General features: G+C 65.7%; 5 protein-coding genes across 5 annotated transcripts; 4 read left to right on the top strand and 1 right to left on the bottom strand.

Annotated features, from left to right (window-relative positions):
- Positions 1 to 2,344: 2,344 nt before the first annotated feature.
- Positions 2,345 to 4,658, bottom strand: EMIHUDRAFT_459535 (hypothetical protein; the record flags this gene model as incomplete). The annotated part of the gene is made up of 5 exons (XM_005765805.1): positions 2,345 to 2,800; positions 3,044 to 3,311; positions 3,475 to 3,694; positions 3,730 to 3,871; positions 4,623 to 4,658. The coding sequence occupies 5 exons, from the start codon at positions 4,656 to 4,658 to the stop codon at positions 2,414 to 2,416; spliced, it is 1,053 nt and encodes a 350-aa protein (XP_005765862.1). The 3' UTR covers positions 2,345 to 2,413.
- A 2,532-nt stretch (positions 4,659 to 7,190) lies between these two features.
- Positions 7,191 to 8,859, top strand: EMIHUDRAFT_445835 (hypothetical protein). Its single transcript, XM_005765804.1, has one exon. The coding sequence runs from the start codon at positions 7,228 to 7,230 to the stop codon at positions 8,719 to 8,721; it is 1,494 nt and encodes a 497-aa protein (XP_005765861.1). The 5' UTR covers positions 7,191 to 7,227; the 3' UTR covers positions 8,722 to 8,859.
- A 6,019-nt stretch (positions 8,860 to 14,878) lies between these two features.
- Positions 14,879 to 16,357, top strand: EMIHUDRAFT_246802 (hypothetical protein; the record flags this gene model as incomplete). The annotated part of the gene is made up of 5 exons (XM_005765803.1): positions 14,879 to 14,973; positions 15,047 to 15,104; positions 15,224 to 15,823; positions 15,924 to 16,125; positions 16,299 to 16,357. The coding sequence occupies 5 exons, from the start codon at positions 14,879 to 14,881 to the stop codon at positions 16,355 to 16,357; spliced, it is 1,014 nt and encodes a 337-aa protein (XP_005765860.1).
- Positions 16,358 to 19,643: 3,286 nt separating this feature from the next.
- EMIHUDRAFT_246801 (hypothetical protein) lies at positions 19,644 to 20,871 on the top strand (the record flags this gene model as incomplete). The annotated part of the gene is made up of 3 exons (XM_005765802.1): positions 19,644 to 19,694; positions 20,202 to 20,608; positions 20,835 to 20,871. The coding sequence occupies 3 exons, from the start codon at positions 19,644 to 19,646 to the stop codon at positions 20,869 to 20,871; spliced, it is 495 nt and encodes a 164-aa protein (XP_005765859.1).
- Positions 20,872 to 22,379: 1,508 nt separating this feature from the next.
- Positions 22,380 to 23,045, top strand: EMIHUDRAFT_246800 (hypothetical protein; the record flags this gene model as incomplete). Its single annotated transcript, XM_005765801.1, has 1 exon — positions 22,380 to 23,045. A coding segment is annotated over one exon (666 nt), but the record flags the coding sequence as incomplete, so codon positions are not given.
- Positions 23,046 to 23,868: the final 823 nt, after the last annotated feature.

Raw genomic sequence — 23,868 nt, 5'->3', positions numbered from 1 at the left:
GGATGTGTCGAAAAAGCAGAATACAGAGCTCCTCGTCCTATAAGTCAGACGGTTTCTTGATAGCTGATATGCCAGGGAAGAGCCTGGTATCTCAGTATGTTAAATCCTATGATATAACATAGTGGGATCTGGTTTGTGCATACCTCCCTGAGGAATGATTCAGGCCGTCCCGTTTTGATCTCTCGGTCAGTGGGGGCGCCCGCCCGCCGCCTCTGAAGGGGGTCGCGGTCGGGGCCCCCTAGACTGAAAACAAAAACAAGCTCGAAAACAGCCAAACTCAGCCTGCGAGAGAGGCACTGCGCGCCGCTGACCTCATGTGGGGATGTGTGCCGACACCAATACACACACACACACACACACACACACACACACACACACACACACACACACACACACACACACACACACACACACACACACACACACACACCACACCGCTCTCACCCACGCGCACTACGTTAAGGCCTGCCAAATGGTCCTTAGTGGCGTCACTCCTCCACCTGCCGAAAGCGACGCGGTCGCGGCATCTGCCGAAAGCGACGCCAACAGGTTCGTCTCTTTCGTGTTCGACGAAGAGGGCGACCATTTCGACCCTGCTGAGGATGTGAAGCCTCTCGCCAAAGCCTTGCGCCCGTACGCTACGACGCAGGTCAACAGCAAGTCAGAGATCGTGCCCGACTCGACAATTGCCTTCGTTCTGCGCACCGGAATCAGCTTTCCAGGTGCCAACCTGGCACTCAACAATCCGATCGTCACCACCGGCATCGGCAAGAAACTCGGGAGCGAATCGCCCTCGGCGCGCTCGAGACAGCCAAGGCGAAACACTCAGGCCTCCAAGGCCTGCCGAGCGAGGTGGAAGACCTGCTCAACGGGCCGGCGCTGGAGCGGCTGGCCGCCTTTTTCCAGGACACGTGGCTCTCCAAGCTGCTCACGTATGAAAAGGGGGAGTACTTCTTCTCGTGCGAACAGTCCGCCGTCCTGCGGCACAACCACCCCGAGCTTTGGGAGCTTCTGCAGCCGCACAAGGGGGCGGAGTACAGCGTTCCACTTTTGGAAGGGGCGAATGGCTTCGCCAACGACGTGGGCGACTCGCTGCGCTTCCAGATCGACGAACAGAGCGGAAAGCTCGTGCCGTGCGACAACGTGAACCTGATACCGCAGCAGCGGCTCAAGCTTTCGTACTGCATGATCGAGGTCGCCGAGTTTTATCACGTCGCACTCCACATCGCCGCGGAGACCATGCAGTTCGCATCGCAGGATTTCGCCCCCGACGGAATTACCGACCCGGTCTGGCGACTTTTCAATCCAGGATTCAACCAGACTGCCCAAAAGAGCATCGCGGCTGAGGTTCTGCTCACGCAGAGCGGCCGCCCCGACAAGAAGGGCCAGCACGGCTTCCTGTACTCGACCACGCTCCCGGGCGAGGCCGTGGCGGAGCTGAAGGCGACGATCAGCGAGCTCTTCTCCGCGCCGTGCAGCAGCGACCGCTGGATGCCCGCCAACGTGTTGGATGAGCACCGGCAGCACTTTGTGCCCCTCCTGCAGCGCGCGCAGAATGTTGTCTGCAAGGATGAGTACCGGCTTCCCATCCCGCCGCCCATCATGACTTTGTACAGCGCCAAGCTGAGTAGCCTGGGCGGCTACTCGCCAGCGTCCATCGCGCCGTGGATGCCGCCCGTGACCGCCGCGATGATCGGAATCGAGCACACGATGACGTTCAGCTGGCAGCTCCTCTTCGCCACCGACATCGAGGACGGAGTTGCTGATTGGCAGTTCCGCGGACCGAGTAAAGTCGCGAACCAGGTCTTGACGACGATTGTCCTCAACATCCCAAACTCAACGATGCATGCCTGCAACGCGTCTGCCACGGGACCTGATTCGCTTCCGAAGACCCAGACAACGTCGGTCCAGAACGAGATGGCGCAGAACGGCCTCTACCTCAAACACCACGGTGAGGGCCAGTACTCGAGCGAGTGCAAGCACTTCCCGGCGGCACTCAAGAATGTCGAACGACCTGCGGGCGCTCTGGAAAGAGGTGGACGACCGCAACTTCAGCGCCGTCACCTTTGTCTACGAGTCGAGCCGGTGCGTCACCTCGTCGACATGGATCTAGGGGCCCTGCAGCGGCCGTGTCGAATGACTTGGTTCCGTGCTCGCGCGCTCCGGGGCGCTCGTGTCGAGCTCGCGCGGCGCTCTGTCAGAGAGAGAGAGAGAGAGAGAGAGAGAAAGAGAGAGCGACTCAGGTTACTCGCTGAGACCTGAGTTTGCTGTCTGACTGTCCACATCGAGGAGAGGTGTCCATTGTGGTTTGTGCTGCTGATTAGGTGCTGTGAAATGCCGTTGTGTTAAATGCAGCTTTACGTACGCGTCACACACATGCGTCAAAGCACCCGCCATAACTCCTACACACAGCTCACACACCGTCACCAGCGGGCCGCATGTGCTCGGGCAGCTCCACGTCGCCTCCCACCGCCTCGAGCAGCGCCTCCCTCCACCGCGCACCTCGAATGAAGGTGAAGCGCCGCGTCTCCGCGCCGAGGAAGAGCGAGACGACGCGCCAGACGGCCCAGAAGACGCCGTTGACGGGCGCCACGATCACCTCTCCGAGCAGGCCGGGATAATGCTGCACGAGGGCCGGGAGGACGGCGATGGCGAGCGCCGGGTCCTGGTTGCGCACGCCCGAGGAGGACCGGTCCACCACGAGGCTGAACTGGCCACCCGGCCCGTCCGCCACGCCGAGGTCCCGGATGGCCGCCTCGGCGTTGTAGACGACGAAACGCCGCCACGTCTCGGTCGGAATCTGGCCCGGGCGGTGCCGGTCCGCGAAGAAGACGGCGGTGGGGCGGCCGGCGCGGTCGCGCCCGCGCAGCCAGCGCGCCTCGCCCGCGCCCGCCGCCTCGCCGCCCGCCTCGTCGCGCTGCTTGAAGAAGGTCTCGAGCGAGAGGAGAGCCCCCTCCCTGTCGAGGATGCCGTCCACACGCTCGTCGCTCCGCCACGCTGCAGTCGAGCGCAGCGCCGCCTGCACGCCGTCAAGCGCCCGTACCTCCGCCGCCTGGCCTCCCCTCGCCCGCACGAAGCGGAGCACGTCCGTGCGGCTCAGCCGCCGCAGCCACGCCTCGCCGCCCGCGCCGCCCTCGCCTCCTCCCTCGCCCGCCTCCGAGAGGCATGCGAGAGCTGCGTCCACCAGCCGCGCCTCTCTCGCCGAGGCGGCGCGCCACCCGAAAGAGAGGGGAGGCGGCTGCCCCTCGTCTCCGTCAGCGGCTCCCGCCTCAACGGCTGGGGCTGCGCCCTCGGCTGGGCTTGCAGCACAACTGCGCAGCAGGACGGTCACGGTGAGTCCTGTCCGGCCTCAGGCACAAGCTGCAGCAAGCTCACCTTGTCGCGGCTGTGGCGGGGAGGTCCCCTGGTCTCGGCTGCTCCGACCGTGGAGCTCCTCCTGCCTCCGGTGGCCGTGGCTCCGAGGCCGGCAGCGACCGCAGCAGCGCCACCTCCCGCGCGATCAGCGCCGCCATGGCTGCGGTGAAGAGGCCCACCGCTGCCGCGAGAGCCAGTAGAGCGGCGGGCAGGAGCGACGAGGCGCCGAGGAGCCGTCGAGTGCGCGAGAGGAACAGGGACACGAACGGCACCAACGCCACGGCCGCAGCAGCCCGCCACGGGGTCGACAGCTGGCTCGCAGCAAAGGCGAGGGCGTAGGCTTTCGCGACGCGCCCGAGGGCCGCAGCAGGCCACCGGGCGGCTTCGAGGCGAGCTCAGGCCGAGCCGCAGGCGGAGGCAGCCCGCGCAAGGCGAGCGCGACTCCGGCCGAGTACCACGCGGTGGAGACGCACGTGTACGCGACGGCGCCAGCCACGCCGTGCGCAGCGATGCCAGCCTGCGGACATCCTCGGCGAGACGGCTTTGGCGCTTGCCGACTTGCGAACGGAGCGAGAGAGACTGACAGCACGACGAGGGCCAGCATCTCAGCGTGGCCAACGTAAGGGCTCGCACAACGGCGAGCGAGTTCTTTACCAGGTTGCAACCCTTGTTCCGCTGTGCTGTGAACAGAGCACCAACCAACAGCTCTCAGGACCCCCCGGTGCTGGGGTGCTGCCAGCAACCAACCAAGTCGAGCGGAGCAGCGTCGTTCCGATGTTTCGGCGGGCACTTCTCACCTAAGTCCTTGTGGCGGGCCGCCAGGCCCGGAAGCAGATGCCGACGAGGATCAGACGGCGCGCTATCTGGGCTCGGAGGTCAAAACACTTGGTATTGCTAAAAATCTCTCTCTCCGGAGGTCGGCAAAAAGGTTGCGCAACCGACACCAGCGACCAGGATCGTCGATCGAGGTAGGTGCACGCTGCTGAAGCAGTGCACCTACATAGTGCGGGACCTGGGGCAGCAACCAACAACCTGGATGGGGACGGGGTGCTGCTCAACCGGCGGCAAACAGCAGCGTTCACAGCCGAGTGCGGAACAAGGGTTGCAACTTGGTAAAGAACTCGCGCGCAGGATTCTTGGGGTTGAAGTAACCTGCTACTCCGGCACGGCTGCTTGGAACTCGGCACGGCGATCGTTGGACGTTGCGCCGACCCCACCCATGCATGACCGCCGCCGCACGGCCACGGGCGGGTGCTCTCCGACGTCACCTGCTCACTATCATCGATCGCCGTAAAGGTTCGCATCGTCGAGACGGCCGACCGCAGCGGCTGCTGGGACCAGCCAGGCGAGCCTGCACCGTGTGTTTCGCTTCGTTCGTTGTGTGTGTGTGTGTGTGTGTGTGTGTGTGTGTGTGTGTGTGTGTGTGTGTGTGTGTGTGTGTGTGTGTGTGTGTGTGTGTGTGTGTGTGTGTGAGCGGCTGCGAACGAACGAACCCAACCAAACAAACAAACCCCCAAGGAGGGTGTGACGTAGCAGGATGAAATGGTGCCGAGCCAGGTGCCGACGATGAATCTAGCGATAAGACAAGGGGGTGCCTAATCAGTGTCGGCACTGTCTTCGTCCTATCTCGATGATATGTTGATGACACGGTTAGAAGTTAGAGTGCCCGCCGCTTGCCGCCTTTTTGCAGTCGCAGAGCAAGCAGCAACGGCCACACATGAGTACTCTTTCCTTTGCTCGCGTGCGCTGCCGACCTGACCTGAAGCACGTCCGCGACTTCGACAGCCCCAGCTACAAGACTGTCGACATCATTTCGGTGCACGGCTCTGAGAAGGAGATGGCCATCATGCGCCACAAGAAGGACGACCGCGTGTTTGCGGCGTCGGCAAACTCGGGCAGCAAGGCTGACTTTGCGAAGTACCTTCGCTCGACGTACCAAAACGCCAAGGCATGCGCATCTGTTCCTCTCACCGCCCCCCTGACGCTCATGGCGTGCGCACAGACGTCTATTCCTGGCCTATGGCCATGGTAGATTTTTCATACCGTTGGTATGTTTTTCATACCGGTGGTAGGTTTTCCCTCCAAGTAGACTTCCTCCCCTCTGACAGGCTTCCGGGCTGACCCTCGTGCCGTCCGACTGGACGGAGCCCGAAGACGGGGAGCCGCTCCCGATCTCCACCAACCTCCCTACCTCGCCCGATCGCCTCGCGGAGGCAATCGCTCAACACGTCGCCCAGTCGCCGAGGCACGTGCGCCAACTGCACCAACCACGGTGTGCTCAAGTATGCGCGCCGCACCATGTGTACCCGCTACAAATGCCAGAAGCAGCGGCCACGGCGGAGCGCGTGGCGCGCCTCGCCGACGGCGGAGGAGACGACGCGGTCGTGCCGACATACTGCTTCGAGATCAAGGAGGTGATTGGCATGCGCTTCGCCGACCCTGAGCGGCTCGTCGGGAAGAAGCGGCGCAATGAGCTGGCCGCGGCGGAGACGTCGCTGTGCTACCTCACCCGCGGCAAGTTTGGAGAGGACCAGAATGACGACGGCTTCATTGATACGCGCTGGGTCGAGCTCGAGGAGCTGTACGACAAGCTTGCCGTGGCGCGCGCTTCGTCGCGCGAGCAGCGCAACGGCGACGTCTCGATCGTTCGCGACCTGCGCTCGATCTACGTGCATACGCGGGCGCGGGCGTCGGAGGCGCGCGAGCTGCGGCTGTGGACGGCGGCGCTGCAGGCGCAGGCGCGCGAGGAGGCGGAGGCGGCGCTGGAGCATGAGGAGCCACTCGTGACCTTTGAGGACGCGGGGGACGTGCTGGGCATGGTGGAGGCGCCGCTGCTCGTGCCGGACGGGTTCAAGGTTGTCGTGGCCTCGCCGACGGAGGAGCAGCTCGACCCGACCAACCCGGCCAGCGACACGCGCTCATCGAGCAGCGCATCATGGTCCGCTTCGAGCACTACGGCTGGTGCGTGGGCACGGTTACGGCCAAGGTGAACGACGGCCGGCGCACGATCGAGCGTGACCGCGTCAACTTCGTCGCCAAGTTCGACGTTGACAACGGCGCGGCGACGGACCTCTCGAGTCGTCGATGTACGACGGCTCGCCGTCGGCAGAGTACGAGTCGTGGCTGCTGCTCGAGCCTGTTCTGGCGCCGACGGAGGCGGCGGCCCTGGCAGCGGCGGCCGGCGGCGCAATCGTCGCCGTGTGAAGAGGTCGGACCGGCTGGGGCCGGGCGGTGGGCGGTGGGCTGCCTTGGGGGGATGGGCTGTGGCACGGTCCGAGTCGTAGGGCCGGTGCCGCCTGGATGCCGTTCTGATCATTCCTGCGACCTTTGTAGTCTTCCGTCCGAGGTCGGGCTGAGGGAGGACTGATGAGCCGCGTCACTGTCCCTGCCTGTGCCTGTCTGCTGCTAGTGCCGAGAGAGAGGCTCCGGGTCTCAGCGCCTCAGGCGGGCCCAGCGGCCGGTGTTCTGAACGTTCTGAGAACGCATTCCGAGCCTTGCCATTCTGATCATTCCCCTTACCTTGCCAACTCAGCCGGCGGAGCATCGACTTCCTTCTAGGACGTGTGTCCTACTTCCCCCCCGGCTGGGGCCCGGCGCGGGGTTTCGCACTTGGACTGGCGGCGCGACGTCCTGCATGTAACCGGGCGCTGCTCTCGACTTCTCCGCTAGGAGCGGAGGAGGGAGAGGGCGGGGCAAAGCCGCGCGCTTCCCTTCCTCTTTGGGTGGGTGTGCGCTTATACAGCGAGGTGCGCGGCACAAGGCGACAACTCCCAGATCTCCGGACGCAGGTGTTTCAAAAAAAGAATTCAATGGTCCATCCCGCAATGGCCGAGTGCCTCGCCGGCTTGGGGCTTCAAGACAGGTCGCTGTCCGATGGCAGAGCGACGACCTGGGGAGGAGCACGTGCTGTTCGGTATGGCGGGCCGGGTAGATCTTGAACTGGCGTCCGTCATCCTTGAGGAGTGGCTGCCGCAGGCGCAACGCTGGCGAGCGCAGGTTGTGTCCACCGGCGAGCGGATCCAGGTCCGGCCGGCGAAGCTGAAAACAGAAATCGATGCGGCTGCCGCAGCTAGCGCGCGGGCCGCCGATGCGGCTGCCGCTGTGGCTGCTGCAGCCAGGGAGCATGCAGAAGACGACTTGTATCAGGCCTGCCTCAACGGTGACGTAGAGCTGCTGAGTGGTGCGCTCGCTCGTGGAGCGTCCCCCAATCTGATGATCTTCAATAGCTGGGCGGAGGTGCCCAACGGGCCAGAACTCTACGAGGAGTGCGTCAGCGTCACATACCTCGCGTGCGCTTGCGACGTCAGCAACCGCGAGCGCGTGGCATCACCCGCCGAAGCGGCGAGGCGAGGAGCCTGTGTGAGGAGATTGCTCGACTTCGGCGCTGACATTTCGCACACTGAGCGAAACAATGGTGCAGAGGGCGGATGCGGACGCTCGTACACTCGCTTGGATTGCGTACATCCCAACAACATCATGTACGTCTGCGTCCGCCGCAAACTGGCTCTGTGCCTCGAATACCTCCTGTCGTCGCTGCCCCCCGAGCGCCGCAGCGAGTGGCTCGGCCTTTGCGAGAATGCTTGGTGCTGCCTGCTAACGCGCGCCATCGAATGTTCGTCCTACGCGTGCTTGCGATTGCTTCTCGCCGCGGGCGCGGATCCGAACGTGAAGCCCGACCGGACCAGGCCGCTGCTGCAACTAGTCGCGATGAAGGATGTGCCGGAGGAGAGCGGGGAGTCGCCGCTGGCGATCCTCCAGTTGCTCTCATCCCATGGTGCGAGTCGCGCCTCCGTCGAGTCCCACTCTCTCTACACCGAAGAGACCGGGCGCATCAGCCTTCCCGGCGACCCGAGGGTGACGGCCGAACGAATCCTCCGATTACGCATCCAGGCAATGGAGGCGGCGCAGGGCCCTCCGCCGCCGGCGCTCGCACGGGCCAACGCCGCCCTTGATTGGCTGCAGACGAGCAGCGAGTGGTCGACGCCGCTGCACCACGTCGCGCTCATCGGCGCTACGCGCGCGCGCAAGCTGCTCCGCGGCGGCGCTGACGTGCACGCGAGCAGCGGGGACGGGCCGTCACCACTCTCGCTGGCGAATGACCTACATGCCGCGGGACATGCTGCCGCCGGGCCTCTCGGTGACCAGCATGTGTGCGAGGTGGCCCGCCTCGTGCGCGCCGCGGCGGAGCCGTGGACGCCACAGACTCACGAGCTCTTTCCAGACGCGGCGCGAGCGCACGCGTGCGACTTGCTGTGGCCGCTCGCTCGCCTCGCCAACGACCCGCGCCTCGCCGGCGGCCCACCGCAAAGTGCCTTTGTCCACGCCGTCCTCAGCCACGCTATCACACGCGGAAGGCCGATCGCGTAGCTCATGAGACAGGGTGCGTCGACGGAAGAGAGGTGTGAGAGCGACGGGACGGGGGTGTGAGCATTCTTTTAGAGCGAGAGTAGCTACGCAGAGTAACGGTGCTCACATAGTTGATTATGTACCAGTAGTAATTACGGCGCCATGCCCGCGCGCCGCGGCCTTCACGCTTCAGAGCTCCTCTACCGACCTGCGTTGGAGCCCGAACCCAGGCAACTCGGTACGGCGGAACTACCGTAGTACGGCGGGGGCGACGCCGGTTTCATTGCTGCCGACCCCATAAATGCAGCGATGGACATCTCGCTGCAGGCGCTCGCGGGGCCGTGAGTGGGGGTCCCCACTGCTGCCCCTCTGACTATCTTTTGTGTCTGTGGTGATGCCTTTCCCTGAGAACGCACACAAACAACGCCTCGTGTGTAATGCCCTGTGTTCCGCGAGTGCGTGTGCCCCGTCGTCCATGCTAGGACGTGTGTAACACTGACTGACTGACTGACTGTGGGTATCCAGGGACCACCACGTTTTCAACGTCTGCGCACAGGCGCGGCGAGCATTACGTTGTCGTATCTTTTATTTAGCTTACTTACATCTTACAGGGGAGAATCGGACACGGCACACCACCCCCACCCACCAAACCGCAACGCGCGCTCTCTCTCTCTCCAAACCGCCCGCCCAGAAAAAAATTGAAGTTTTGGTGTGAGCTCTGTGTGTGTGTCCTGACTAACTTGCCAACAATCAATACCTGCATTCACAGATAGGTTGATAAGAAACAAGAAGGTCACCTCCAGTACGCCGACCGAAGCACGCCCGCACACCTGAGACAGCTAAGGGGGAACCTGTTCACTGCCTTTAGAGCCCCGCGGGCGTCATCGATTGGCGCGTGGGTTGTGCGCTGGGCCCTCCTGCTCGGCTCCAGCGAGTAGACAAGTGTTGTCATCAACAGAGTAGAAGGATCTGACCTCGGGGCCGATGTGACCAAGCGCTGGTAGCGTGGTTTTACCTCACACCCATGGTCTCACAGTGTGCCGGCAGTCGCCGAGCAGTGTCGCTCACACAAGCCGCAGCACAAGTGACTGAGGGCCAGTGAGGGCGAGCCCATCGCTGTCACAGCTGTGGCAGCCGCACAGACCACAGTAGGCTGTGCCATCTGAGATCTGTGCAGAGCGTGTGCCGTGTGAATCTGTGTGGTATAGGTCGGTCGGGGTCCCGGGGGTCGATTTTTGGAAGTGAATAGCACGGCATAGAAACTGCAAAACAAGGTGCGTTAGCTCGAAAGAAACACATAGGCACCCACATGGGTTGCCATCCCTCAACACAAGTGGCCCACGGTTCACATTCACACACCCGGCCGCACCGCTCACGCACGCAAATGGCTCTCGCACCACCTCAACACACGCGCACGGGGGCGGAGGACGCGCGCTAGTCACTCCTCCTCGCCCTCCTCGCCCTCCTCCGCCTCCTCCGCCTCCAGCTCAGACGCCGCATCGAGCTCCGCCTCGTACGCGTCGATCAAGTCGTCGTGTATCTCTGACTCTGGCTCCCACGTCGACACGTCCGGCGGGTACCCCTTCCAGAGGATCAAGTAGTACGTCATCTCGACCCGCTTCTTGCCCTGTGAGGCGAGAAGAGAGGTGGTCGGGCACGTGAGCGATGGAGTGGCAATAAGCAAGGGCAGGTGCGAGTGTGAGGGCGCAAGCACCTTGCCGACCGTCTCCACCTTGCTGTCGAGAATGCGCTCGATGTCAAACTTCTCACTCGCCTCCCACTGCCAGCCGTTGAGCTCACGCAGATCGACCCTCTTCCTCTTCTTCTTCTTCCCGCCGCCGCCGCCGCCGCCGCCGCCGCCGCCCTCTTCGCCCGCCACGCGCCGCTGCCGCACCTTCCGCACCACGCCGTCGCCGTCGCACCCCGAGTCGCCGTCCTCGAGGTCGTTCGCCTCGACGCCATGCGCGGCGAAGAGGAGGTTCTGCAGCTGCGTGCAATAGTCCGCGCGGTTCGCCTGCGTGACAGTGAAGCCCGTCTTCCCCGCCAGCTTGAAGGCCTTGAGCTGGTCCTACAACAAACGAGAGCCGTGAGTAGTGGGGCACTAGTATACCGCTCAACAGCGTCCGAGAAGCGCCTGCAAGCCGGCGATCGCCAGCTTCTTCAGCTCTGAGTAGCGCCGCACGAGCGGCAGCTGCGCGATGCGCGCGTTCTCGGCCGCCTTGGCCGCCTTGCGCGCCTTCTTGCTGCCCAGCTTCTCGTCGCGCTCGGCGCGCTTTGCGCGGCCCGCCGCGACCAGCTGCGCCTTGAGCGTAACGCGTCTCGCCCGCCCCGCCGCCTTTCGGCACGCCGCAAGCATGGTCTCGGCGACCTTGAGCCCGCCGCGCTCATCGATCTCGCCCGTCAGCCAGCCGGCTTGGTTGTTAAAGCGCCCGAGCGAGTCGCCGGCGCGCGACTCATTGCGCTGCCGCTTGTGCCGGTCGTCGCTGACGCGGCCGACGGCGTGCAGCCGCTCAACCGGCGTGCTCGTCGCCTGCAGCGCGTCGTACTTTGCGCGCAGCGCCGGGGTGATGTTCGCCGAGCACAGCTTGCCGGTCTTGGTGATCGAGCCGTTCGTGGCGACGAGGCCCGCCGGCATCCACTCCGCAGCGTGGTTGCAGACCGCCCGGGACATCGCGCCGAATGCCGCCGTCAGCAAGCGCGTCACCATCGGGTCGTCGGCCGCTGCGGCGCGAATGCGCACCATATCGAGGCGATGGCGCTCGGCGCGGCGCGCCTGCGTTGGAGTTGGCGCGGTAGCGGCGGTGGCGGCCGCCGAAACGTCGCCGAGCTGCAGCTTGAGCGAGCCGTCGACGATGCCCGCGGGCGACGCGGCGGCCGCCTCAAAAAACGCGTGCGCCGCCGGCCACACGCGCGGGAGCACGTCGAGGACGTGCTTGTCCGCGGCTGGCTTGACCGCGCGGATCAGCGGCCAAAACACCGCGTCGCAGATCAGCGCCATGGCGCGCACCCCCGCCATGCAGGGCGGCGAGCGCGCGCCGGTGAGGATAGACTTGCGCAGCTTGCCGCCGCCGGCAGCCTTGAGCATCTCATCCTCGTCGAGGTAGGTCAGCATGGAGATGTCGTGCTCAGTGAGCAGCCGCTCCGTCGGCGCCGCGTCGAGGTAGAAGACGTACGCGCGCGAGCCGCAGATCGCGAGCACGTCCTCCCACGTGCCCACGAGATGCTCGAGCTGCTCCTCGAGGTCTGCCAGCCGCGCCTCCATCCCACTCTGCAGCTTGCGCCCCGATGCGTACCCTTTGTTCGACAGAGCGCGACGTACTTGCTCACCTACGCCCTGCGCGCGGGGGGCGCGCGAGCATGGGAAAGACGCACCTCCATCGTGCTTGCTACCGGCGCTTTTTTGGCCGTTGGCACCATCGTTGATGACTTGATTGCGCGGGAGTCGAATCCCAAATTCTCTCCGCTCGAGAGGGAATTTAATTGTTTTGGGGGATTCCGACCGACCTAGAGTGTGCGAGCAGCAGTGGAGCTGCACTCCAGGCTTCAGGCGCAAAGAGCTGCATGCATGCCACCGAAGGCGCTGTCGAGGTTCGCCGAGCGCGGCGCAGGTTGGAGGAAGCCGCCACCGTCCACCGTTGGACTTTTCACTCCGGACAAAAAGACGGCGACACGCACACGAGCTGCGGCCGTCTTAGCGGCGAGGCGTGGGACCGTCTGTGGCGAAGTGGATCGCGTCCCTGAATTTCCGTCAACTCTGAACTCACGGTCCTTCCCCTCTACAAAATGGGCGCGAGCTGTGCTGCCACAGAGCACAGTGAAATGGACCACTAGCCATGATCGCGTCCGGGCCAGCCGCCGTGATCGAGTCGCGCGCCTACTACCCTCAGTCCCATGCAAAACACGCACGTCCCGGGAGCCGTAGCCGCTACCCCGCACACACGGAGGGATCACACTCCTCGGGCCCCCCTCGATCCTCAGTCCCCAACAAACATGTCCCGCGCGAGCCGCTCATCCGCACGAAACAAGGGGGTCAGACTCCGCCGAGCGAGGTCAGGGGCACAGCAAGGCCTGGCGCTGCCGTCTCTTCTCACCCCGCCGCTGCTCGCTGCTGCCGCTTACCTCACCACCACTCCTCCCCCGCGGACATCTTCGCAACGCGCCGCTGGCGCAATCCCTCTTGGGTGCGCCGCTGGGCCGGTGTTTGGACACCGGTGCACAGCGGCCCCCAGCCAGCTGCGGTAGCTTCCGCCTGCCAACCAACGGCGGCAGCGGCGTAGCCCTCGTCGTATGCGGCTTCGATAGCGTACGAGTGGATGCTAGGGATGTTCTCACACCACGCGTAGGTCTTGGGCGCGTAACATGCGTACTGGCCAGGATCGAGCCCGTCCGTGCGGTGCGTGTCGCCGTCTATGTCGCCGACGGCGGTGCACGCCGTGGAGGGGAGGAGGCGGGCGGCGGTCGCCAAGTGCTTGCCGACAAGGTGGAGAATCTCCTGCGCGTGGTGATAGCTGTAGACGTGCCCGCCGTGCGGCCAGTACGCGTACTGCTTCGCCACGACGGCGGGGTGCGGCCACGCGGCGGCAAACGCCGGCGAGGTGAAGTCGAGGGCCACGCGCACTGTTGTGGGCAACGCAGGGGGAGGGTCGGGGGGGGGGGGGGGGGGGGTACAGCAGAAGGGGAGTTGCGCGGGGGTGCTGTGCACCGTCGTATAGCCAAAAGTCAACCGGGTAGTCGACTTGTGGGACGAGTCCCGGGGCAGAGTGGAGGTCGGAGGCGTTCATGTAGCCCACGGTGTAGTCGGTCATCGTCTCGGATTTGCCGTTGAAGTGGAGGATGGGCATCCCGAGCTCCTCGAGCATCATCAGCACCATGTCCTGAGCCGGGCTGTAGAGCCACCCCGCTGCGACGCCGTCCGTCGTGATCTGGTACGGGGCGTAGGTTGCGCCGGCACGGACGCCCCTCTCTTGCGCCGCCTTGGTGATGCGCTTGAAGGACTCGACGGCGCCGCACAACAGCCCCTTGTCGGCGGCCGACTGCCCAGCGGCGTCGGCCGAGCCGAGGAAGACGGCGAGCTTCTCGTGCAGCGCGACCATTTCGATGAAGCCGCGGGTGATGCCCGTCTCGGGGTCGGTGCGAGAGATGGTGATGATTGGCGTGCCCTGCTCGGTGGCCTTGCCGCGGACGGCGTCGGTGATTGGCCAGCCCCCTCCCCAGGCGCCCTGCACGAGGAAGCTCGGCCAGCCCTTCGCGTTGAGGAGGGGTATCTCAAAGGAGGCGCACCAGTAGTTGCCAGCGCTGCAGTCCGGGCTGAGGTCGAGCGCTTGAGCGATGAGCGCGGTCTCCGACGACGTCGGGTCGTTCGGAAAGAGGGTCGGATCGTAGCTAGCGTTTGCGTGGTTGTCGCCGAAGCCGATCGCATTGCCGTCTGGGGGAGGGAGGAAGCTCGTGAGTAAGCGTGTTTGGTCGATTGGGTTTGGGGGGAACTCACTCCAGTACACGCCGCCAACGTTCGAACCAGACGTGCCGCGCTCCCCATACGTGGCCCAGATCTGTTCGCCATCAACGCCGAAGTGGATGAGCGAGAGAGAGTCGAACGCACTGCGGCACAGCGTGGCGCGGGCTGATCGGCGGCGGAGGTCGATGGCTGCGGTGCGACTGTGATTGGGGCGAGTGCGGCGTTTGATGCGGCGGCGCTGCCGACCTGGTGACGATGGTTGGCGCGTCATCGCTGGTGGTATGCGTGACGCCGGCGTCGTCGACGAACTCGCGTAGCGCCGATGCCGCCACCAGAGACGAGAGCGAGAGGAGCATGACGAGGGAGAGGACGCCGAGTGTTTTTTGGTGGAGCAGAGGTGAAGGGGGAGGATGCTAGTGGTACTCGAGTAGGGCCCCAGAGGTGGGGCAAAGGTGCCGAATCGACCCTTGAGGTAGAGCTCTAGGTGCCCTGCAAGGTCCCTGCAAGGTGCCCACACTTGGAAAACAAAGTTTGCTCCGGTATCCCCCTAGAAGCGCAATCGACCCCTGAATTGCGACTCGCCGCTTTCCTCCCGCTGTGTGTGATTCTCTGTGGGAGCCCTGTATCCTGATCTGCCAACAACGTACGCGTACCATCCTACCATAAAACTTTACGCGGCGCTGGTTTTCGGAGCAGGGCGTCGAGCCGTCTCAAATTTGTCTCATGCCCAAGCCGGCGCGGATCGAGTGTTTTCAGCAGTACAAGGAGCCTCGGGCGCATGCTCTCTCTTCTTCGCATGCGTGGTTGGCGCGCGATCGGTGCCCACCGACGATGCCTCTGCCGAGCAATCGGCCGTCACCGATGAGCTCGAGGCAGCATCTCCGTGAGCAGCTCCAATGATGAGGTTAGGCGCCATGGTCGTCCCTCGTTGGGCCTGCTTGCTGGATATGTGTACGCTGCTTCAGTCGTGTACCTATAATCATGATCGGCGGACGCCTCGAGAGTTGCCTCGCCGTAGGATCCCAGGGTTGCACTGGCACGGAGGGGCGCCCAACCTGTTTCGCCCAGGCAAAGGAGCACTCTGGCATCGGGTACAACCAGGCCGCCGAGCATGCTCACTGCGTCCTGGCAGCGCTTGCCGGCTCACCTCTGTGCCTTCCCCCGCGGCAGGAGAAGCTGCTCGTCGGCGCGGGCATTGCCTGGCGGTACAACTTCAACCTCGGCGGCCTCGTCTGGCCGCCGCTGCGCAACTCCGGTCTCGAGTCGGGCAAGATTTTGCACAATGTCGACGTCTGCGCCTACATCGCTCGGATGGGCGGCGTGCCGCGCAATCGCGTGTGCCACCGCTCGCCCCGTATCGGCACCTCCACCAACCTCACCCTCTATGAGGGGTCCCTCTCCTCGGCGAACGACTTCTCGCTGCCCGCGCTGCTGAGCGACGACTTTCTCCGCGCGGTGCGGTGCACCTTTCGGCCGCGCCTCGCGCCGCTTGCGCGGTTCTGGGGCTCGAGGCGGCCGACCGTGGCGCTGCATGTGCGGCGCGGGGACGTGCACACCTCCAACTCGCGCGTCGCAAGGTCGGTGTACACGCATCACTACGTCGCCGATTCCGCGTACCTCGACATCATCGGCGTGGTGCTGCGGCGCTACCCGTCGGCGGACGTGCACGTGTGGAGCTCGGCCGAGGGCTTCTACACGAACGCCTCGTTCGAGCCGTTTGCGCGCCGGCGCGACGCTCCACATCGACACCGACGAGATGGAGGCGCAGGCGCACTTTGCGACGGCCGATGTCTTTGTGATGGGGAGGAGCTGCTTCTCGTTGCTGCCCGCGCTGCTCGACCCGAACTGCGTCGTCGCGACGGTGCACGGCTCGAACAAGATGACGGACGAGGCGCTCGTCCGCGCCGTGCCGCACGGGATGGCGCTGTCGGTCGGGCGGGCGGGCGAGGAGAGGTGGGTGGGCGGAGAGGGTGGGCCGGATCTATTTATTTTTGTTTTGTTGAGAGAGAGAGAGAGAGATGTGTTTGTGAAAAGAGAAAAAATGAACCCTTCTTTTGTTGAGCTCTTGCCTTCGATGTTACGAAACAAACGCAAGGCGGACACACACACGACGCATCATCTGATTCCATGCGCTCGACTATAGCGCGCGAGGTTGGCGTGTGCATCGTGGCTTGCGCAAAGTCTGCGGGCGAGCGCTGGTGAAGATGTGCAGGCTGGCGAGGAAGGAAGCTGGCGTGTTCGGGCGCGATGCTTGGGCGGGGAGAGCAGGGCGGGCGAGTAGGCGGGCAGCGCGACTGGATGCAGCGGCCTGCGGGCCTGGCGGGCGGGGCTGGCGCAGGGCTGGGCCCTGCAGGGGCCGCGACGCGGGCGTATTGAAACTGGAGCACTCCTGAATTCTTGGAGCACTTGGAGTGCAGTCATCAACCTCACATCCAGGGCCGGGGAGCTAAGAAGCGCACCCAGCGGGCCGGATGATCGGCATCAGGTTACGGGCTAGAGAGCCCTAGCCCTGGGGGGGTGCGCGTTCGCAGGGAAAGGGCCGTAAAGTAAACACAGGTCTCCGAGGGTTGGTTCTGCGCTTTGGGTGTCCCCTAAGGGCGGAACGCCCCCTCTACTCGGAGCTAGTAAACACCAGACACAAGCATGACGTACACTCTCACCCGACATCGCCACTCAGGGCCCCTCCGCCCGATCTCCCCACCCCCCATCCGAAGGGGCTCCCCCCTCCTCCCGGTCCTCCCTCCTGTTCGCTTTCCGATGGTCAGGCGTCGGCTGCGGAGCCCGCCTTATTCCCGCTTCCCCTCTTATACTTTTTCGACCGCGGCCTCGCCGCCGTCTCGCCTTCTCTGTCTGATCTCGTTAACTCCGCGGGTGGCGATCCCGTGCCCGACTCCCCGGGCGAGGGCAGCGGCGTTGGGTTATATCGCCTCCCCTCGGGCCGGCTCTTCTTGGTCGACGAATCGCGCCCGCACCCGCGGCCTTTCTATCGTTCTCGGCTCGCCCCTCCCCTCCGCCGGCACCTCCTCCAGCTCGGGGGGGCGTGGCCCTCCTTGTCGTAGATCACGGTGGCCCGGCTGCCGCCGCGACGAGTCTACCCCCGGTGAGCTCGTACGTCCCGACTCCACTTGTAGAGGCCGAGTCAGCTCGACTCTCACCCCCTCCGACAGTTGACTCCAGGTCGCACCTGGGGCCCTCCGGTCTTGGCCTTCCGGTTCGCCGACAGACCCGCTGTCGCCTCGCGGTACCTCCCCTCCTTCGCCCCCCCCCCCCACCCTCGGGTAGCTCAGCCTCCGACGGGGCGGCTCCGGGTTCCCCAAAGTTCGTGTGGGTCCGAGCGGTGGCGGCCACGCCGGCGGCGGGGGTGGAGGCGGCGGAGGGGGGGGCGGGTACGGTGGCGGTACTGGCGGTCGCATCGCCTGGTATGGAGCCTCAGTGGCGGCCCCATGACCCTGCAACCACTCCAGCGGTGACGGCGGAGGCGGTGGTGGGGGGGGCGGGTACGATGGCGGTACTGGCGGCCGCAACGCCTGGTGTGGAACCTCGGGGACGGCCCCTCGGCCCTGCGGCCGTTCCCGTCGCGGCTCCACGCGCCGATCGCCCACCGCACTCCGGGGGGGGGATCTAGCCCTTGCTCCCCCCCGCGGAGGGAGGAGGCCAAGGCCCGGGCTCGCCGCTGGCCTCGCCTCTCCTCCCCCTCGCGCTCCGCTAGGTCGTAAACTGTCTATCAGTCGCGTCGCTTCCTCATTCGCCCGATCCCCTTCGATCCGCACCCGCACTGCCCGAATGTTGAAGGCCGAGTTGTGCTCGGACAACGGGCCCCCCGACGCCACTCGCCTCTTCACGTAAACGCACAACCCCGGGCCCCGAAATCGCACAGTGATGCTCTTCACACAGCAGGCGTATGCCATCATCGCCTGTCCCCGACGGTGTCGGTCCTGGTGCAATGTCGTTGACGAGGTATTCCTCCCCCCCCCACCGGAACACCTGCCCAAGAAGGCCTGTCTCCTTCCCCGAACCTCCTTCCCTGGCCCCCCCCGCCAAATGCCGCCGTTCTCGGGGCATGCTATCCTGTGTAAGCAGGGCAGGTGGGGGAGGGGGGCACTCCCACGGACGTATGTATCCGTGGTGACTGTCTCTAGCGTCGGAGGCAAGGCAGAAGAAAAGAATATTCAATTTTCTAGCCAGGCCCCGTACTTCCCGTGCCTGCACTGGCCTTAGCACGCCGGTGCTGGTTGCGAGCGACAGACCGATTGCCCTGAGTTCCGCCAGGACCGCCTTCTCGCCCGCCACCGCGGCCTCTTGATCCCTCTCGGCTTCTCGGATCGCATCCTGTCGTTGTCTCACCCTGTCTGCTGCCGGCACGAACCTCTCCGGGCTGCCTCGTGCTCTTTTTGGCAAGATCCGCGCTGTAGCTCGATCGGTCACACCGCCATCGCCGTCGAGGAGAGGGGGGACGACACTGCTTCGGCAGCGTGCACCTCGATCCTGTACCGTGTTTGTTATGACCCCCCCCGATGAACACGCCAGTGAGGGAGGGCGAGACGATCGAGGGGTCCCGTCCGTACCATGCGGAATCGACCCTATCAAGTGCTCAAGAGTCAAGTGCTCAAGATCCGCGCCGGGGGAGGCCGATCCACAGCAGTAGCCCCGGCTCGGGATGTGCTCGGTTGCGACGGCTGCTCCCCCCTTCGCCCAATTTCATTAACCCTAGTAGGTGGATAGTGTCGCTGTTTTCGAAAGGCGCTGACGGCCCGGCGCGTACCGCGCGACGCCCGGGCTACCCACCAGTGAAAGGCCTATACCAACCCTTCAAAATGACCTACTAACTTTGGTACACTCTCACTTTGATATTTCCCGCGGTGCACACTCAAAGTCCGGAAATCTCACAGACGCGCGCGTTTTGGCCGGCTACCCCATCGGGTCGCACGGAGACACGGGAAGGCTGCCGCAAGCCGCCTCCGGGTGCAGGGGCCCGACGCGGTAGGCGGGGGCAACAGCCCGGTAGCTGGCCGCGCCTCTCCGCCCCGCCCGTCGCCGCTGCACCCCTTGCCGCGGCCCTCGTCGCTGCTGCAGCGACGACAGCCGCGGCACGAGGTCAGAACGCGGCCTCGGAGAGCTCGAGCGAAGGCGCCGACGGTGGCGGCCGTGGTAGTGGTTGATGGTAGAAGGCTCCTGAGCCGTCGGGCACCACGCTCGACGTCGCCGAGGAGCCGCACCCGGCGCGAGCGCCTGCGCGTCGGCGGGTGCCACCGAAGGCGGGTGGGCAGCACCGGGCGGGGCGGCGGAGCTTCTCGAGGCGCGCACGTGCCCCGCGGGTCGTGCGCCGAGGCAGACGGCCGAAGAACCGGTGGAGTATCGCGCCCTCCTTCGCCGTGCCGCGTGTGCGCTGCGCCCGCTCGAGCGGCCGTCGAGAGCAGCGCGGCGCAGCCGATCCGGGCGATGAGCGTGCGCGGAACCGACCGGACCCGTCAATGTCCACTATGCGGGCATGGCCAGGCCGGCGCGGTTTGGTCTGGCGACCTACAGGGCGCGCACCGCGGTTGTGTCAACGCGAGATTCCGCGAGACCGCCTGTCTGACAGGTTATCCACCCACTAGGGTTAACGCAAGAGAGAGGTGAGGCGGGCGAAATTTTCTTGCCAGCCCCGCTTGCAGCCCCGCTTTGCAGCCCCGCTTGCAGCCCCGCTTGCAGCCCCAGGGCGCCGGCGATGACGCCCTCCTCCCTCCGCAGCCAAGTCGCGGCCCTTCTCGGCGACCTCGAGAGCGCACTCTGTGCGCCGCTCGGCTCGCCCGACGGCTCGGCCGACGCCGACGCCGTCACTGCTGCCGCTGCACCCGCCGCCGCCGCGCCCGCCGCCTCGCCCTTTTCGCTGGGCTCAGGCAGCCCGTTCGCGTTGAGCTCGGGCTCTCCCTTCTCCCCGTCGGCACCCCGCGCGTTTGGCGCGGCCGCATGCGCCGCCGTCGCCCCCGCGCCCGCCGCCACGTCGCCCGCCGCCGCGCCCGCTGCGCCTGCCGCCTCAAAGGGCGAGTCGCTTGCCGAGCTCGAGGCGCGTCTGGAGGCGGCGGAGTCCGAGGAGGCGCCGGAGCCGTGCCGCCCCCACTCGCGCGACGACTTTCTCCGACGCGTCCACTCCTTCTCCAACGCGCGCCTCTGGTTTGCAAAGCCCGCCGCGCTCTCGCCGCCGCAGTGCGCTCGGCACGGCTGGCGGCTCGGCGCGGCGGCGGACACACTCGTGTGCCGCGTGTGCCTGGCGGAGTTCAAGTGCCCGACCAGCCTCGACGACCCCGCCGCCCTCTCCGCCGCGGAGGGCCTGCTCCGCACCGCCCACCAGCCGCTCTGCGCCTGGCGCTCGCAGCGAGCCGGAGGGGGCGTCCGGGACGTGTCCGGGACGTGTCCGGGACGTGTGCACGGCGTGGCCCGTAGGCTCAGCAACCCGTCGCCAGAGTCGTTCGGGTCGCTCCTGCTCCCCGCCCGCTTCGGCGCCGCCCCCTCCCTCGCCGAGGGCGCTGCGCGCGCGCTCGAGTCGCTGCGGGCCCGCCACGCCGCGCTGCTCCGCCTCCCGTCGCTTCCTGCCCTCGCAGACGGCCTGGACCACGCCCCTTGCGCGAGGCGGCGTGACGAAGCCTCTCCTCACACCGCGTCTGCTCTGAGTGCAGGCCTCTCCCCCGCCCTCGATGAGGCTGCCGCAGCCGCAGGCCCTCGCCGGGGGGCGGTAATGAAGTCAATGAAATGCGTCTCTAATCAACAATTGATGAGCAGGCCCTCGCCGGGGGGCGGTAATGAAGCCAATGAAATGCGTCTCTAATCAACAATTGATGAGCAGGCCCTCGCCGGAGGGGGGGGGCTAATTACTAACTAGTTCGTTGTCTCATTCACGAGTTGATGAGCAGGCCTCGCCGGAGGGGGGTCGGCGCTGCTCGCCGCTCTGTCCTCGCGGCTGCGCGACTCGTCCGACGGCGCGGCGGAGGCGGAGGCAGGCGGCGGCTCGAGCGAAGCGCAGCGGCGCGAGGCTGCGCTCGCCGCTGCCCCTCTGTCCGCGTCCAGGACGTGTCCAGGACACGTCTCCCGTAGGCACGAGGCGGCCCTCAAGCTCGCGCTGCTCGGCTGGCGGCCCGGCGCCGCGCTGCCGCAGCCCGGCGCCGCGGCGGGAGGGAGCGGGCAGGGGGCAGAGCCGGCAGCTAGCCCCCCCTTCCGCGAGAGCCCTCCCCTGCCTCGTCCATGACCCGTCCCGGACACGTCCACGCAGGCCCTCCTCACGCTCGAGTGCCCCGAGGACGGGCGCACCGTCGGGTTGTGGCACTACGCAGAGCTGGGAGACGACCTCGCCGCCGCGCCGTCGCCCGCCGCCGGCTCCAAGCGGCGCGCCGAGGGGGGTGGTGCGGCTGCCGCGTCCAAGCGCGGCCGCGGCGGCCAAGGCGAAGGCGACTCGTCTGTGGGCCCGCCCTCGGCAGCGCGCTCGTCTGGAGCCCTCGACCCGGTGGCGGAGCACCGGGCGTGGAGCCCGTGGGTGCAGGTGGTGGCGGGCGACACGGTGCCCGCCTGGATGCGGTGCGCCGCGCTCCTCCTGCCCGCCTCGCACCAGCAGAGCGCGCCCGTCGGCCGGGCGGCCGCCGCGGCGCTCGCGATGCTCTGAGTCAACGCTGCACAGAGCTGCTCTCCGAGGCCTCTGCTGCTGCCCCCTCCGACAAACCACCGCTTTGTGTGCCGGAGGGTGAGAGAACGGGCCTCTTGACTACACACTAACAGTTAACAGAGAGATACGAAAAAGAAAGACAAGCCGGGGGAGGGGTGGGTCGTGGGAGAACGCGCAGCAAGAAACGAAACTGGAAAGAAAAAAAGCACCACGGATCATGTAAGGAAAGAATTCTCTGTTTGTCGGCTTAAAAGAATTCTTGGGCGCCTAAAAAGAAACGGCGAGGGCCAGGCCCCCCTCCCCGCGCATTGCGCGCACTAAACCAGTGCGCGCATGCGCGGCGAGAACCAATGCAGCGATGGACATCTCGCTGCAGGCGCTCGCGGGGCCGTGAGTGGGGGTCCCCACTGCTGCCCCTCTGACTATTCTTTTGTCTGTGGTGATGCCTTTCCCTGAGAACGCACACAACGCCTCGTGTGTAATGCCATGTGTTCCACGAGTGCGTGTGCCCCGTCGTCCATGCTAGGACGTGTGTAACACTGACTGACTGACTGACTAAAAAGAAACAAAGAAAAGGCGCCTCCGCGCAAGATGTCGCTCTTGGCCTTGCTCTCGCGGGCTTATCTTCCTCCGCGGCCATTGTCCATTCCCACACGCGCCGCTGCGCCGAGGCTCTGCACCGACGGCGGCGATGTGAAGGGCGAGGAGGACTGGCGCGACGTGCGGGCGCGGCTTGTGGCGATGGAGCAGCTCGAGCAGGCTGATCCCGACGCTCCGCCTGGCCTCAGCTCGCCCGTCGTCAGCGGTGCCCCCGTCTACGAGACGCCGCTCATCGAACGGGGTTCGGTGATCCTCGGCGGCACGCAGCAGGAGTTCGGCTTCGCGCTGCGACAGCAGTACTTTCACAAGTCGGTCATGCTTCTTCTGCAGCACGACGACGCCTTCACTCGCGGCATCATACTGAATCGGCCGTCGGCGATGGAGCTCGACGGCTGGCGCGTGTGGTTCGGGGGCGACGTGGCGGAGGGCGGACTCTTCCACGGGAATGGACGGGCTGGAGGGACGCGCGAGATCGTCTGCTTGCACTCGCTTACGAGCGACGCTGCGACGCGGCTGTCGATGCCGGTGATCAGAGGGGTGCAGTACACGACGCTCGAGGGAGCGCAGGCGCTGGTCGCCTCGGGCGAGGCGGAGAGGTCTTCCTTTTGGCTCTTCGTGGGCTACGCGGGCTGGGCGCCCAAGCAGCTCCAGGGCGAAGTCGAGAGAGACTCGTGGTGTGCGGGCAGCCCTAACCCTAGCCCTAGCCCAAGCAGCTCCAGGGCGAAGTCGAGAGAGACTCGTGGTGTGCGGGCAGCCCTAACCCTAGCCCTAGCCCAAGCAGCTCCAGGGCGAAGTCGAGAGAGACTCGTGGTGTGCGGGCAGCCCTAACCCTAGCCCTAGCCCAAGCAGCTCCAGGGCGAAGTCGAGAGAGACTCGTGGTGTGCGGGCAGCCCTAACCCTAGCCCTAGCCCAAGCAGCTCCAGGGCGAAGTCGAGAGAGACTCGTGGTGTGCGGGCAGCCCTAACCCTAGCCCTAGCCCAAGCAGCTCCAGGGCGAAGTCGAGAGAGACTCGTGGTGTGCGGGCAGCCCTAACCCTAGCCCTAGCCCAAGCAGCTCCAGGGCGAAGTCGAGAGAGACTCGTGGTGTGCGGGCAGCCCTAACCCTAGCCCTAGCCCAAGCAGCTCCAGGGCGAAGTCGAGAGAGACTCGTGGTGTGCGGGCAGCCCTAACCCTAGCCCTAGCCCAAGCAGCTCCAGGGCGAAGTCGAGAGAGACTCGTGGTGTGCGGGCAGCCCTAACCCTAGCCCTAGCCCAAGCAGCTCCAGGGCGAAGTCGAGAGAGACTCGTGGTGTGCGGGCAGCCCTAACCCTAGCCCTAGCCCAAGCAGCTCCAGGGCGAAGTCGAGAGAGACTCGTGGTGCGGCAGCAGCCGCACCAGAGAGGCAGCCGCGGGGAGAGCTGACCGGCGCTGCTCGTGAGACAGGTACCTCGCCGCAGCCGACTCGGAGGTGCTGCTGCGCGAGCTCCTCCGGCAGGGCACCGA

This window comes from Emiliania huxleyi, assembly GCF_000372725.1.
Source record: "Emiliania huxleyi CCMP1516 unplaced genomic scaffold EMIHUscaffold_530, whole genome shotgun sequence".
NCBI classification, from domain to species: Eukaryota; Haptophyta; order Isochrysidales; family Noelaerhabdaceae; genus Emiliania; species Emiliania huxleyi.
This window is presented reverse-complemented; position numbering and strand designations above follow the sequence as displayed.